General features: G+C 52.5%; 1 protein-coding gene across 1 annotated transcript; it reads left to right on the top strand.

Moving 5' to 3' along the window:
- The first annotated feature begins 1736 nt into the window (after positions 1-1736).
- Positions 1737-14480, top strand: OAZ2 (ornithine decarboxylase antizyme 2). The gene is given in 6 exon segments (XM_084213675.1): positions 1737-1911; positions 5127-5199; positions 5201-5281; positions 9914-10089; positions 11902-11987; positions 13731-14480. Coding segments are annotated over 6 exon segments (570 nt in total). The 5' UTR covers positions 1737-1891; the 3' UTR covers positions 13865-14480.
- The last annotated feature ends 237 nt before the right edge of the window (positions 14481-14717 follow it).

The following is a 14717-nucleotide window of genomic DNA, read 5'->3' as shown; positions in this document are numbered from 1 at the left end:
ATAATACTATGTACATTCCAGCTTCCCAAACAACAATCGCCTGAGAAGCCGGCACTGTGGGAAAGTCTCAGTTCCCTTTTCCTGGGCATTATAAATAGAATCAGGGCTTCAAGCAGGGCTGGAAATGCGAATGAAGGGGGAAAAGGCCATTTAATGGGCTCTGTTTGAACTTGGGCCCTGGCTGATGTCCAGCTTTCTGCAGAACATCTGGTCCTTTCCTGCCGAGCAAGGGGCAGCGCCGCTGCACTGGGAAGCGGGAAGTGCCAGCCCAGGGATGCTTGTCAGAACCCAGGGCCCCTGAGCCTACTGAGGCATGGCACCTCAGGCTGCTGCATGTGTCACTCAGGAGCTGCCTCTGCCATGTGTGAGACCTGCTGGGTCAGTGGGAGATTCTGCAGGACTCCAACCCTGGGGGCTGGGCTGGCATCCACAGGCACTCCAGAGCTTCTCTTCCAGAGGACTGCTCAGTCCCTGACCCCATGTGAAGGCTCAGCACCCACCAAGCTCTCTTGCAGGACTGAAGCCCACAAGTTCTTCCATCTGCCTGGTTCTCCAGGAGTCTCATCTTTGGCTGTGTGACTTCTTTTCTCTCATGGATACAATTGCTCACCAAAAGCCCCTGCAGAGCCCTGTCATGGGGAGCTCCACATTCTGTTATCCACGTGTTCAATCTTTATGACCTGTGGTATTCCAGGCCACATTTTATGCACCAGCAACATACTTTAGGCAGGATATAGAATCATCATGTCAGGAGATGGGTTGGGTTGGAAGGGACCTTAAATCCCATCTAGTTACAACCCCTCTGCCATGGGCTGGGACACGTTCCACTAGCCCAGGTTGCTCTAAGCCCTGTCCAACCTGGCCCTGAACACTTCAACAGATGGGGTAGCCACAGCTTCTCTGGGTAACCTGTGTGCCAGGGCCTCCCCACCCTCACAGGGAGTGATCTCTTCCCAATATCTTACCTCTGCACCAGTGGCTTCTTCTATGTGGCTGCGCTACCCATTCCTCTGCCCTGTTCCCCAGCCTCTCGTCCCACACCTCTGCCCCGTTCCTGCCTGGGCCTTGTCACTACCCGAGACCAGCCCCACAGGCGTGTTGGGGGAGAACCGGGAGCCCGAGAAGAACGGGGAGCCTGAGGGGAGGACCAGGAAACCGTGGGGAGAACCGCGACCCAGGAGATAAACGGGGGCCCGAGGAGAGCGGGGAGCCTGAGGGGGAAACCGGGACCCTGGGGAGAACCAGACCATGAGGAGATCGAGGAGTCTGAGGGGAGAGCCGGGACCGTGCGGCTGACCAGGAGGAGTCTGAGGGGAGAGCCGGGACCGTGCGGCTGACCAGGAGGAGCCTGAGGGGAGACCAGGAGTGTGGCTGACCAGGAGGAGCCCGGGCAGAGCCGGGAGTGTGGCTGACCAGGGGGAGCCCGGGCAGAGCCGGGAGTGTGGCTGACCAGGGGGAGCCCGGGCAGAGCCGGGAGTGTGGCTGACCAGGAGGAGCCTGGACCTGGCTGACCAGGAGGAGGGCAGAGCCGGGGCTCTCGCGCGCGCTCCCCCTCAGACCCTTCAGGGACTCAGCATGCGCGCGCCCCCGCGTGGCTCGGTGACGTCACGGGCGCGGGGCGGTACGCGGCGGGGGCGCGGCCGGGCGCGCGCCTTTGTTTGGGGAGGCAGGTTCCCAGGCTGCCCGCGCGCCGCGGGGCGGGGCCAGGGGCGGGGCCGGGGGCGCGCGGCGCGGGGGGCGTGTCCGCGCGCGGGCCCGCGGGGTCAGTCGGAGCGCGGCGCCGAGCGGAGCGGAGCGGAGCGGAGGAGGAGGAGGGGACAGCCGGGGCATAGCCGGGCACCAGCGCCAGCAGCGCCGACAGTCACCGCAGCCGCACCGGAGCGAGCGCACGATGATAAACACCCAGGACAGGTGTGCAGCGCGCTCCCCGCCCCACTCGCTCCTCAGTGCTCCGGCGGCGGTCGGGCCTGGGGCGCGGGCGGGCGCTGAGGCGGCGGGGAGGCCGCGGGACGTGGGGAGGCCGTGGGACGTGGGGAGGCCGCTCCGCCTTTCACCGTTTAAAATCCCCATCGAGGCGTTGCTTCCCCCTGGAGGAATACCCCCGGGGGTGGGTCTGGGCTCGCCAGGGCCTGAGCACCTCTCGCTGAGCAGCCCTGGCCGCGGCGGGGTCGAGCTCTCCCTCCCCGCGCCCCCCGCGCCTCTCTCTGCCTGGAGGAAGGTGCTTTTCCAGGCAGGTTGGGTGTCAGCAGGCACGAACTTGCAGGATCTGTGTATTTTTCTCAGCTGACCGATTTATCTTGTGTGTGTGTTCCTTGTTTGGAGTCCCCAGTGTGTCATTTCCTGCGCCTCTGTCGCCGATAAGAGCCCAGAGGATGCGAATGGAGCAGCCTCGGTTCTTTCCCCTTGCCTGTGTGGGAGATGCTTGAGCTGTGCTGTGTTCATCAGATGCTTATTTACAATTTATTCCTCAAATCGGGCTCTTGGATATGTGTCCAGCAATAATAATAGTAATAATAAATTTTACTATTATTGTTGTTTTTAGTATTATTATTCAGGTGCAGCTGCATCTCCAGAGCCTGTTTTGGGAAGGGGCAGAGGGGAAAACAAACAAAACAGTCATTTCTTCAACGTCAGGAGAGCTCTTTGGATCCTTCCAATCTGGTCTAAGTGTTCAAAACAAATAAAACCCCCAAAACACAAGGAAATGTGTCGATTTCAGCCCCTGATGTTGCTGGTGGTGCTCTCAGCCTGGCTCTGTGTGCCAGGGCTGCCAAGGAGCAGCGATGATGGGGTTCTGAAGTTGCTGAGCTGCCCTTTGCACTTCCCAGGGACAGGGCACGGGGTTGGGATCGCTGGGAGCTTAGCGAGTTAAAATTACACCCGCGGGATGAGAGCTTAACATCGACTCCCAGCTCCCCTTTCGGGCAGGGCACCGACGAGCAGCTCCACTGAGGAGCTCCTCCACGGAAAGGCCTTGGTGATCTAAATGCATCTTAATTTCAACCGTGCTGCAGGAAAGCAGCTTCTCCAAGGAGGGCAGACGTCAGAAGGAAGCACAAACCTAACTTTTAAGCTACAAACAGACCTCAGGGAGAGTTGCCGTTTGTGCAAGGATGGATGAAGGGATCAGATGGTGTTGGGTGTTTGCATGAATTTCTTCCCAGTGAGCTGAAGCACAGCTGGAGAAAGCAAAAGCCCTTTTAATCTGTGCCCCACACGCACTCTCTTCCCTGAGGGTGCTCCTTTCAGAACCCCAATCCTTGCGGGGGGGGTGGTAGTGGTGGTGTGCAGGGACCCTGATTTTGGAGAGAGGACAGTGGAGGTGTGCAGATTTGGGCCAGGGATGTGCAGGCAGCAGCTGAAGGGGGCTGGTGTTTTGACTTCTGCATGTGCCAGAGGAAGTGAAACCGGGAAGTGTCTTTGGCTGCCTCTCTGTTTTAATTTTTTTTTTTTTCCCACAACTCCACTTCATTATCCAGTTTCTTGATGCCTTGGCCGCAAGTTGGAAGGAGCTATCAATAGTACATTGTTGGCTGGAGGGTAGAGGGAGGAGGGAATGGAATAACAAAGCTGCCAACAGCTTTCGGGGGTGGGGACGGCACAAAGTGCTTTGTCATCCTCTCGACATCCTCTACTACTGAACACACACTGGCCCATTGATAGCCCCAGGCACACCAGGGAGCACAGAACACCCTGCTTTGCCCCCAGACATCCCCTGGTGTATTGAAACTGCCTTTTCTCCAAGAGGTGCCTACTCTAGCACATGGGAATGCTGCCCCAGTGCCCCGTCTAGCAAACCTGGGGGAGGCAATATGTGGAGGAAGAATATTAGTGTTTCCTGTACAAAGATGGTTTTGGTGGTAGGTGGCAAGCAGAGATCTGTGGTGAATTTTGCCTTGTGCATTTGTGAGTTGTTTTTGGCACTCAGAAATAACAATTTGTAGTAGTTTGTTTGCATCTGGCACGGGCAAGTCATGAGGCCAGGTTGGATGGGGCTTGGAGCAACCTGGCCTAGTGGAAGGTGTCCCTGCCTATGGCAGGGGGTGGAACTGGATGGGCTTTAAGGTCCCTCCCAGCCCAAACCAGTCTGATTCCCTGTTTCTAGGCATCTGAGCTGGTTCTGACAGTGCAGCTCTGTACTTGCTGTTTGGATACTTAAGCCTGTCTGCCTCGTGGACAGGGATTAGAGTGGAAAAACACTGCATTGGGAAGCGCTTCAAGGGAGAAGTTTCAGGGCAGACAGTGGCTGTCAGAACAGCTGCAGAATTTATCCACCTCAGGCTCATTCCTGGCTCTTGCTCATGAAAACCCTCCCTCACAGCATTGTTTTGGTGGTGCTTCCATAGCTTTGTGCTGGTGTGTTTCAGAATGGGAGCACAGAGAAGAACTGTTTTCTCTGCATGGCCTTTGCAGGCTGTGCTAGAGGAACATTGCTGGGCCTCAGCACAGAGCTTTTGTGGTGCTGAGAGAGGCACCAAGGCTCCAGAAGTAAAATAATTTGCTTTGATGAGCTTCCTAAAAACCAGAGCCTGTGTCCAAAGCGATTCTGGAGGACCATGTGTAGGTCTTCCAAACAAACTTGGAAACTGCAAGGGATATGTGTTTTCTTGCTGCTCATAGTAGCTCTGTGGGGTGAACTAGTAATTTTTAGGGTCGGGGTGGAGGATGCTTGCATGGTGCTTCATGTGTGTGTGAAGATATTGCCATGGATGTTGTGGAGTGTACTGAAGAACCAACCCTTTCTCATCTCCTGGGTTTGAAAATGTGAAACTTAAACCTTCTCCTCCTGGGCCCTGTTGATCTATTTGTAGATATTTGCCTCTAGAAAATGTGTGCTCATCTGGTCATGTGTTCCCAGCCATCTGCTCCTGGCAGCCTTCCAGGCCTCCCTTATTAGCATGAGGTTGCTCAGCACTCTCTGGGTTCCTGGCTCTAGCCCCTCCTCCATTCCCAACAAAACACGCTGGGTTCTGGTGCCACTGGGGCAGTGGGTGGTTTCTGTGTTGACCTCTGGCTGTTGTGGAGAAGCAAGGATACAAATGATGTGGGGGTTTGAGAAGCTGGAGCCTCCAAAACATGATCCCTGCTAATGTAACACGGTGTTCTCTCTCTTTTTCTTGCAGTAGTATTTTACCTTTGAGTAACTGTCCCCAGCTGCAGTGCTGCAGGCACATCGTTCCAGGGCCTCTGTGGTGCTCCTGATGCCCCTCACCCACTGTCGAAGATCCCCGGTGGGCGAGGGGGTGGCAGGGATCCTTCTCTTTCAGCTCTGATATATAAGGTGAGAAACATTTAACATCCATACCCTGACCTGTACCTCTGTTACAGCTCTGTTCAGTTCCTTTCACAGTCTGGTGGGAATAAATGCAAGGAACTCTGAGATAATAAGTGGGAGAACAAGTAATTTTTCAGGGACTGAGCTGCAGACCCGCCGCTTAAATATCACCTGTTTATTAAGAAATGAGAGACCATTGTGCAGCAGATCATTCACTAGCCTGTCCCCAGGGGCCTGCTGCTGCTATTGTACGTGGAGCCTGCATTATCAAAACATGAAAGGGCTTCTGAAATGCCTGGCAGAGAAAGGAAGCAAGAAGCAGAAAGGTGAAATGTAGCAAGGGAGGGGTTGATAAGCTCCTTCCTGCACCCTGGTCCACAAGGTGAAGCTCTCAGGGTCTGGGAGCTGCCTGAACCAAGGTGCAGATGGGAGAGGCAGCTCCCAGACAGGGCTGTTTGTAGAACATGAGCACAGGCAGGGCAAGATCAGCAAGGGTTTGTGTCTGCAGGCTTGCAGCTGTCTCATTTTGTGTTCCTCTTCATTCCATGGGACCTCTCCTTTCGAATGAGGAGACCTGGCTGCTGCTTCCTGTCGAGTGATTTGTGTGACTTGGCTCACATCTGTCTCCTTTCTGGGACAAGAGCTGCTTTGCTTTTTAGATGAGGCAGACTGAATTTATGCTGACCTTGCAAATTTGGCTGTTGAGCCAGGGGTGTTGTCATAGGTGTTAGACCTGATTTTTAATTAACCCGTGGGCGGCACACAGACGTCACCTGATGAAAAGATACAGACCCTTTTGGGCCCCAGCTCCCAAAGACTCCTCCTGGAGTTCCTGAGAGAATCACAGACCTTGTGGTTGCTTTCAGAGTTTCCTTTGGTGAGTTTTCAGCACTTTCCTCACCTGTTTCCCTTGCAAAATGTCAACCTCTGAGCCTCCAGTGATAAGATCCCATCAGTTTAATGCTCGAGGTGAATTGTCACAGATGTTTGGGGGGTACAAACTCCAGAGAAGCAGCACAATGGGCTTCCTGTCACAGAAGAAAGATAGAAAAATAGCTTCAAGAGGGCTCAGGACAAGTAATGAATCCTCTCTGGGTGGGAAATGGGACCCTGCAGCCTGAACTCCTGCCAGCCGGCTTTGCCAAGCCTTGTGTGTGCACCAGGCAAGGCCCAGAGGCAGAAAATGGGCTCAGCATGGAGGAGGAAGGTGGAAGGAATCATGATTTGGAGACTTGGGAGTGTTCGATTCCAGTACAGCCCCAAACTTGCACAGATTTTGGCAGTGGTGTGTAGGCAGGGGGGATGTCATACAGATAGTTGCATCCCAGAAATATGGATGGAATTTCTCCTGGATTTATTGCTTGACAAAACCAGCAGAATCTGTCAGGAAATCAGCCCCTTCTGTAACAAAGAATCACAGAATAGTTTGGGTTGGAAAAACCCCCTAAGGTCATTGAGTCCAACTGTTCCATCAGCACTGCCCATGTTCCACTAATCCATGTCCCCAGGTGCCAAATCCACAGGGCTTTTAAACCCCTCCAGTGATGGTGATTCTGTTTCTCTGAGCAGCCTCTGCCAGGGCTGGACAGTCCTTTCAGTGAAGACATTTTCCCTAATATCCAGCCTGCTCTGGCCTGGAAATGGTTGAGCCAATTTCCTCTCATCCCATCCCTTGTTCCCTGGGAGCAGAGCACGACTCCCACCTGGCTGCACTGTCCTGTCAAGGAGCTATAGAGAGCAAGAAGGACCCCCATGAACCTTCTTTTCTCCAGGCTGAGCCCCCCAGCTGCTCCTCATCAGATTTGTGCTCCAGCCCCTTCCCAACTCTGTTCCCTTCTCTGGACACGCTCCAGCCCCTCAATGTCTGTCCTGGAATGAAGGGCCCAGAACTGACCGCAGGATTTGAGGTGTGTCAGACCTTGGAGTGGTCACTGGGTTCTGTCTGTCCTCTCGGGTCACCTGCTCAGTCTGGCAGTGCTGTAGTTACAGCAGCTGAGCTTTTCAGCCAGCAGCCACCAGCATGACCTGCAAAGGCATCTGGATCTGAAAGTTTAAGTCTTTTTTCCAGCTGTATCAGCTGTTCCAGTCCAAGGGATGATCTTTCTGAACACATCTGCCTCTGCCAGGGCATGCAGCACTCAGATACACCACTGCCATAAACTGGGGATCCCTTTAAGTGTTGGAATTTTTGTGTTAAGATACTTCAAGTTCAGCCCTCCATCCAGGAAGCTTTGCTGGAGCTGGGAATGCCATAGTGACCGGTGTGGGTGCTGCACAGCTGAGATGTGCCCTGGCTGGCAGGAGGCTGCAGGTGTAGCACATGGCAGCAGTGGGTGCTTCCACAGCTTTCTCCAGCCACTTGGCCAGGGTGGATTGTAACATCCTTCCTTCTGAGCCTGCCAACACACCAGGGCCTCCCCCCATCCTTCCTGGGACATCTGAGGAGCAGAGCACGGCTGGGAAGTCTTGTGCTCCGTGAATTGGAACAAAGTGGAAGTGGCCCTTGCAGCTTTGCATTGCTGAAATGGACCTGCAGGGCTGGGGAGCCAGTGTTTGGGCAGCTGGGTAAAATCCAGTCTGGTGGCAGGGGGTTTTGTCCACAGGAATATGGCAGGGGGATTTTGTGAGGGGATTTTTCCAGGGTGAACTAAAACCGAGTGCTTGTTGTGTAAACAGGAATTTGCTTTGAGCAGCTTCCAAAGAATTTTGGGCTGCTGTTGCTGCTTCACAGGAGCAGCCCACAGAGCCTTTCTCTTCCCTGGCATCTCTGTTTGGATGCCTAGAAATAAAGTGTCAGCTGCCTCAGCCGGGCTGTGTAAATGTAATTCCCACTGAACTGGGGAAACTGGTTCTGCTAATCCCTGTGGTCGTGGCTGCTTTTGGCTCCTGGGCTGTCACAGGGGGGTTCAGTGGAACAATCTCACTGGGTTTAGAGCACTGGACACCACTTCTGGTGACAAGGAAGTTCTGAACCAAATGTCTCAGAATGCTTTTGCTTTCCTATGGCAGTGCCAGTCTTCCCACTCAAAGGCACACCTCCCATGTGTCAATACCAGCCTGCTTTCCTTACCTTCTTCACCCAGTTTTAGTTTTGTGAGCATGGGAAAAGCATGATCTGTGAGCTTTTCTGGAGAGAAGGATGTTTTCTGGAATATAAACACTTTCTGCACTGAAACAACAACTGTAAAGCATCCTGTAAAGTCACTGCTGGAGGATATGCACATAAGCCCCTTGGATTTCTTTAAGAACCTCTGTATTCAGCCCTGCTTCTCTCTGCTGGCTCCATCACAGCCACAGATTGACCTCACTGGAACAGCTCTCAGTGTGTTTCTAGGTGCACTCAGCCACTCAGACTTCCTTCATGCTCAATGAATAAACTTGTTTCCTACAGGATATTTATTCTGGTGAAGTGTAAACTTGTTTTTCAGCTCAGCTTTGTGAGCTTTCAATGAAAGGCAACTTCCTCTGCTTGGCTTTCAGAGGCCAAGCAGCTCCCAATTTGCCCATGGCATTACTTTGTCACCAGTGTGAATGTCCTCAGAGACTTCTCTGTCATACAGTAGTCAAACCAAGGGGCATCTGTTTTAAGATAGGAGATAATAGGAATTAAAGCACTGGGACAGTGGGTTGAGGAGCCTGTAAGGGCTTGTAAGGAGCTGCTGAATTAATCACCCTGTTAAAATAAAATATCTGGAGGCTGGACAGCACTCACCCAATGACCCAGAGGAGTGAACCACTGCCCACCCACCTGCTGAGGAGGGAGGGACACATGGCTGTCCAGGTGCTCCCATGACTTTGGGTATCTGCTTTGCTTCTGCCCTTCAAAGCTGCCCAGGTGCCTGTGAATGTGAGGGACAGGGACACACGAGCTGTCACCAAGCACAGGGGACAGTTCAGCTCCACTGCAGTAACAGCGTTAACTCGGGGCTCTGCTTCTTTCACTGAGGCTCTTTGCACTGAAACATGGAAATCATTACTGGGCAAGCCAAGTGCCTGCAGGATTTGTCTGAAGGAATGGGGCTTTAACCACTGAATTGTTTTCTAGGAACTGCTGAGCTGATCCCAAGTAATCTGCATGCTTGGCATCCTCATGGGGCAGGACTGGGGAAGGACATGTGCATTTGTGGTCTCTGGAGAACACCTCCTCACAGGCTTCAGATCTGCTCTGGAATTTCCCTATGCTCTGTGTTTTCCTCCCTTACACCAGGAGGCAAACCATAAAATCTGGGAAAGCAATTTGTGGTCACTCCTGGAACAGAAAGGCTGTGTTGGGGGTGGGGGAGGCACCAAACCTGGCTGGGCTGTGGTAGCAGGAGCTCTGTGTTGGGTCCAGTTGTGTTCTTGGAAGGGCAGTTCATGAAGCACCACCAGATGTGGCTGGAGCCTGCAGTGAGGGAGTGGAGTCTTCTACTCAGAAATTTAATAGCATGTCAATATGTAAAACTACATTCCTTAACAGGAAAACATGGCTAGAAATCACTGTGAGGGCTGAGAAGTGTGTGATGTGTCCCTGAGCCAGCAAAAGGAGAAGGGAAAAGCATGATCCTCTTCTCAGTAGACCCTAAGACCATTCCTTTGCATTTGCTTTCTCCAGTCGTTTTCTGGCTGTTCAGGACTTTACATTTTTCATTTTCCCAGGATGAGAAGATCACTGTTAGCCAAGATGTCCCAGTGCATGAAGGGAAGCCTCACATTGTCCACTTCCAGTACAAGGTCACAGAGGTGAAGACCTCCTCCTGGGATGCAGTGCTCTCAAACCAGAGCCTCTTTGTGGAAATCCCTGATGGATTATTAGCTGATGGAAGCAAAGAAGGGTGAGTTCTGGATCCCAAAGGTGCAGCCATGGCTCCTGGAGGGCAGGACTTTGCTTACATAAGTGATTTGTGGATGGACACCCATTCCTGGAAGTGTTCCAGGCCAGGCTGAATGGGAGCAACCTGGGATAGTGGAAAGTGCCCCTGCCCATGGCAGGAGTTGGAATGAGATGTTTTAAGGTCCCTTCCAAACCAAACCATCCTGGGATTCCATGCTGTGCGTGGGGAAGATGGGCTGTGCAATAGCAGCTCTGATTGTGGTTTGTGCACATTCTGCTCCATTGTCTGTGGAGTCCTCCATAGGAATATTTTCCCCCAGGGATATTCCAGATGAGTTACTGTTTTCTGAGTCCCATCAGTAATGAAAAACAACCAATAAATGAGCAGAGTGAATCTTTGTAGACTTTGGTATAGAAAGCCAACAAGATTTTCTCTGATATTTTATTATTTTTTAATTTTATTTTTCTGCTGGCCATTTGGCAAGCCTATCTTGGCAGATTTTCCTCTCTTTGAGGGAACTAAAAACCCCTCCATCCTATTGATGCTCTCCTCCTCAGTAGGTGGATCTGCTCTTGGAGCTCTGCCGCACTGGTGCCGGGCTCTGCCAGGAGCTCTGATTTTTCTCTTGGCAGAATCCGGTCATGTTTTGTCCAGACAGCTCTGCTATGGGAAGTTTGTGTAAATGCAGCTTCCAGAGCAGCTCCTTCCTGCCAAGTGCTGTGCCAGAGGTCTCTGCTGCAGTGTAGATGTGGCTTTGCTGGATTCCTCTGCGGAGCAACCAGCTCCTCCTAAATCTCCAAGTAGGCTTCATCCCTTAGTGACATGAGCTAATTAAGGAAAAACCCACGGCTGGGCACCTTCAGGAAGTGGCAGTGTTGTTGCTGTCTCACACTTGTCTCATTTGACTCTGAGTCCAGATAAATGTTTGTGTAGTTTCTCCAGTTGGCCCGTAAATCTCCGGGCTCTCCCTGGAATGGGTCCTTCTGGGAGGGGATTTATTTGCCAGTGTCATTGTGACTTAAAGCGCAATTTTGTCAGGTTATTTTTAGCTGGGTGAAGCAGCGGAGGAGAGGCCAGAAGCCATAATTAAAGTAGTTCATTAACATATTAACAGAACCCTTGCAAATTTAATCTCCTGTGCTGCGCTGACAGCTGGTTAGTGAGATGTGGAGTGAAGGCCTGTTTGTCACTGCTCTGGCAGCGCCAGCGGTTGTAAGTGACAGCAGTTGATCGGTGTGCCACCCTGGAGGCTCCAGAGGGGTTACGGCAGCACCGCTTCCATCAGGAGGTGGCAGAAATAATCCAGCTGGAAAGGCAGGAAGCGAGGATTCAGGGGGCAGCAGCTGTGCCATCCAGCTCAGGAAATGGCTTTGCCTGTGCACGTGTTCTCTGGGGATGGTTTGTTCTCCTTTTCTGCCTGCCATGAGCTCGGTTCTGGGCGGTTTTCCTTCCCAAAAAGCACAGAACCCCCAGAGCCCCATGTGCATTGCCAGGGAATGCAGCCTGGCCTGGGAGCAGCTGCGATATTCCGCTTCCTGACTACGAAGGCTTCAGTCCCAAAGCACCACGGGTGGGGAGGGTGTTTGTGGCTGTGAGGACAGGAGCTTATCCTGACTGGGAGCAAGGACAGCTCTTGAATCCGCAGGGCAGGAAGCCCATTGTTTCAGCACCCATTGTTCGCTGGAAGGGTGCTGTAAACAATCTTTGTGTCCGAAATCATCCAAACAGTTGATAATTTGATAATGCTCAGAGGCTTCCTCAGGACAGGACTTCCCAGAGCTGATGTCCTTTTGTCTTCTCCCTCCTTGGCAGGTTGTCAGCACTGCTGGAGTTTGCTGAAGAAAAAATGAAAGTCAACTATGTCTTCATCTGCTTCAGAAAAAGCAGAGAAGATCGAGGTGAGGGCTGGCCCGCGCTCAGGTTCGCTCCTGACATCCCATACGGTGCTGCTGAGGCTGTAAAGAAACTTGGTCATCCCAGGGCAAGACCCATGGGACCCTCCCTGTGCAGGGATTGTTATGTGCTAATTCCCGTGGGAATAGTTTTGTGTGGAGGAAATAAGCCCTTTTTGGAGGGTAAGGGTGAGGGAGTGTTGTGGTTTCTCCAGCAGATCTGCTGGATAGGGCTTGGAGCAACCTAGTCCAGTGGAAGTTGTCCCAGCCTGTGGCAGTTGGTTGGAACTCAATGAGCTTTAAGATCCCTTCCAGCCCAAACCAGTGTGAGATTCCATGGGATTCCGTTCATCTGCTTTGCTGCACTGCCATTAAATACTCTGGTGCAAAATGCTCTCCTGAATGATTTGGGGTGATTTTTTCATCCAGTGTCAGTTAATATTCCCTTTTTGGTGAGCAGTGAAGTCTTTGTTTGGCACCAGGCTGCTGTGACATCAAGGGTGAAAAGGAGGAGTTATTAGATAGAAAACAAGCACTTAAAGCCTGTTGCCCTGAAATTCATCAGCTTTTTAAAGATCTCCTGGCACTTTTGTCCTTTCCAGGCTTACAGGTAATCCTGGCCCTAGCTTGAGATACTTATGGCTTTGGGGGCTGCATTAGGGTCTAAAGATAGATGTGCTCTGTGAGGGATTACAGCCCGGGGGGCTGGAGATATACCAGGCTGGGAACGTGTCACTCTAAATCCCACCAGAGTCAGGCTGTATCCTTGCGAGTAATTCCAACCCCAATTCTAATTTTACTCTGCAGCTTCATGAGCTGTCCCGGCCTCTCTGAAACGAAGGGCCTTAGTAAAGCTGAGCTGAGCCCAGGAAGATGTCATCATCCCTCATTACCATGCCAAGAATAATTTCCAAATCAAGTCCTGGCTGTTATGTCACCACTAGCGCCGGTTCCATAGGTGGCCTCCGCGGAGGCTGGGGACAGGGGACAGCCAGTGCCAGGGGTTGTTTGTAGGAGTTCTGGAGTGGTCCAGATCCTAGGTCCTTGTCTATGCAGCTGAAATTCAGTGCTGCCAGAAAAGGAGCTTCTCTGCATTATCACTCAGTGTCCTGGAGCTGATTGCCCGAGGGTGCCATAGCGGTGGGACCAAGGTGAGCGTCACAGGTCACAGGGCAGCCACTGCACCGTCACACAGGCACGGTGCCACAGAACTGTATCTGTCTGGGCTGGCCCCACTCCGAATTCCCACAGGTGGCTTTCCTGGGGTCTCACCCTGACCTGTGCAGAGCTGTCTGGAGCTTCCACTGAGCTCCAGCACCTCCTTGTGGAGACAGAAAATTCTCCCTTGTCCCTAAGGATATTCCTCTTTGCTGCTGTCTGTCTTCTCTCGGTGGTGCTGGGGCAGGACAAATCCTCTGGGATGGCCACCCGCTTCCTGGGAAAGCACAGATGTGCAGCTGGTGCAGGCACACAACCAACAATTGCTGTTTCTCACAGGGGATAGAAGAAACATTGCAGGAGAAGCATGGACAAAGCTGCTCAGCTGCACAGCTAAAATCCCTTGACACTTAGGAGCAGCTGCAGTGAGCGCAGGAAGAGACAAAAACCTCTGGAGAGGGCTGTGCTTCTCTGCATAGGAAGCTCTGGATGCACTCACAGAGGGTGTCCCACGCACTTTGATATTGATGGCTCAAGGGAGAGGTAAAGAGGATTATTCCTGGTGGTAATGCATCTCCTTCTCTTTGGTAGCTCCACTCCTGAAGACATTCAGCTTCTTGGGCTTTGAGATCGTGCGGCCTGGCCATCCCGCTGTCCCGTCGCGGCCTGACGTGATGTTCATGGTGTACCCCCTGGATCAGAGCTCTTCCTCCGATGAAGAATAGCTGCAGAGGGGAACTCCAGTGGGACCCTAACATGCTGTGGAGGGGAGAGAGGGCCACCTCCTTTCCTGAGGAGAGGGAAGCAGAGCTTCTGTCGGACTGCAAGCGCATTTCTCATTGTTAGATTGGGCTGTGTATCCCCAGAGTTGACTCTCATTGAAACATGTTGCCTAGAGAACTATCTATCACACATGTAATCATCACTAGGAAAAGGAAGATGTTTATGAACTGGCATAGGAGCTCTTCCCATGCAGCTGCATGGTGTGGGAGCCCCAGGGTCAGTACCACCTTCGGGACTCCTCCGAACCCCACTGGTGCCTCCTGCCTGCCCAGCGTGGGCTCAGCTGGGACACGACCCCTTCATGTCCCACTCAAGACCTTACAAACAGCCTGGCTTGGTGTGGGGCACGTGCAGGAGACGCTCAAGTTTATCCTTTAACACTTCATTAAACCCCCCATACATCTCCACTCCAATGCTGGTTTAACTGGTCTAACCTTTTTTTTTCCCTTTTTTTTTGAAATTTCTTGCTCTTCCAGCTTTTGTTTTATGCAGTCTTAACCCTGTTCCATGTTCCCACTACACTATCACAGCATTCAATAAAAGGGGCATTCAGATGAACTTCACACACCTGGGGCTGCTTATTTGGGAGGAGCAGTTTCCTGACCTGCACCGTGCTGGTTGGGATGGTCCAACGAGCCAAGAAAAGCTCCTGCCTTTACCCTCCGCCCTGGGATGGGTCTGGAGCAACCCCAAGCCCTCACTTCTGCTCCTACTCATCTTCCCACAGGGATGAGCTCAAGGCTTCACATGCCACCAATGGTTGTATCCAAACCAAAGGGTTGTGTGGGGGCAGGT

This window comes from Fringilla coelebs (assembly GCF_963513975.1).
Source record: "Fringilla coelebs genome assembly, chromosome: 12".
Lineage (NCBI taxonomy): Eukaryota > Metazoa > Chordata > Aves > Passeriformes > Fringillidae > Fringilla > Fringilla coelebs.
The sequence above is the reverse complement of the archived record's forward strand: the minus strand, read 5'-3'. Positions and strand labels throughout refer to the sequence as shown.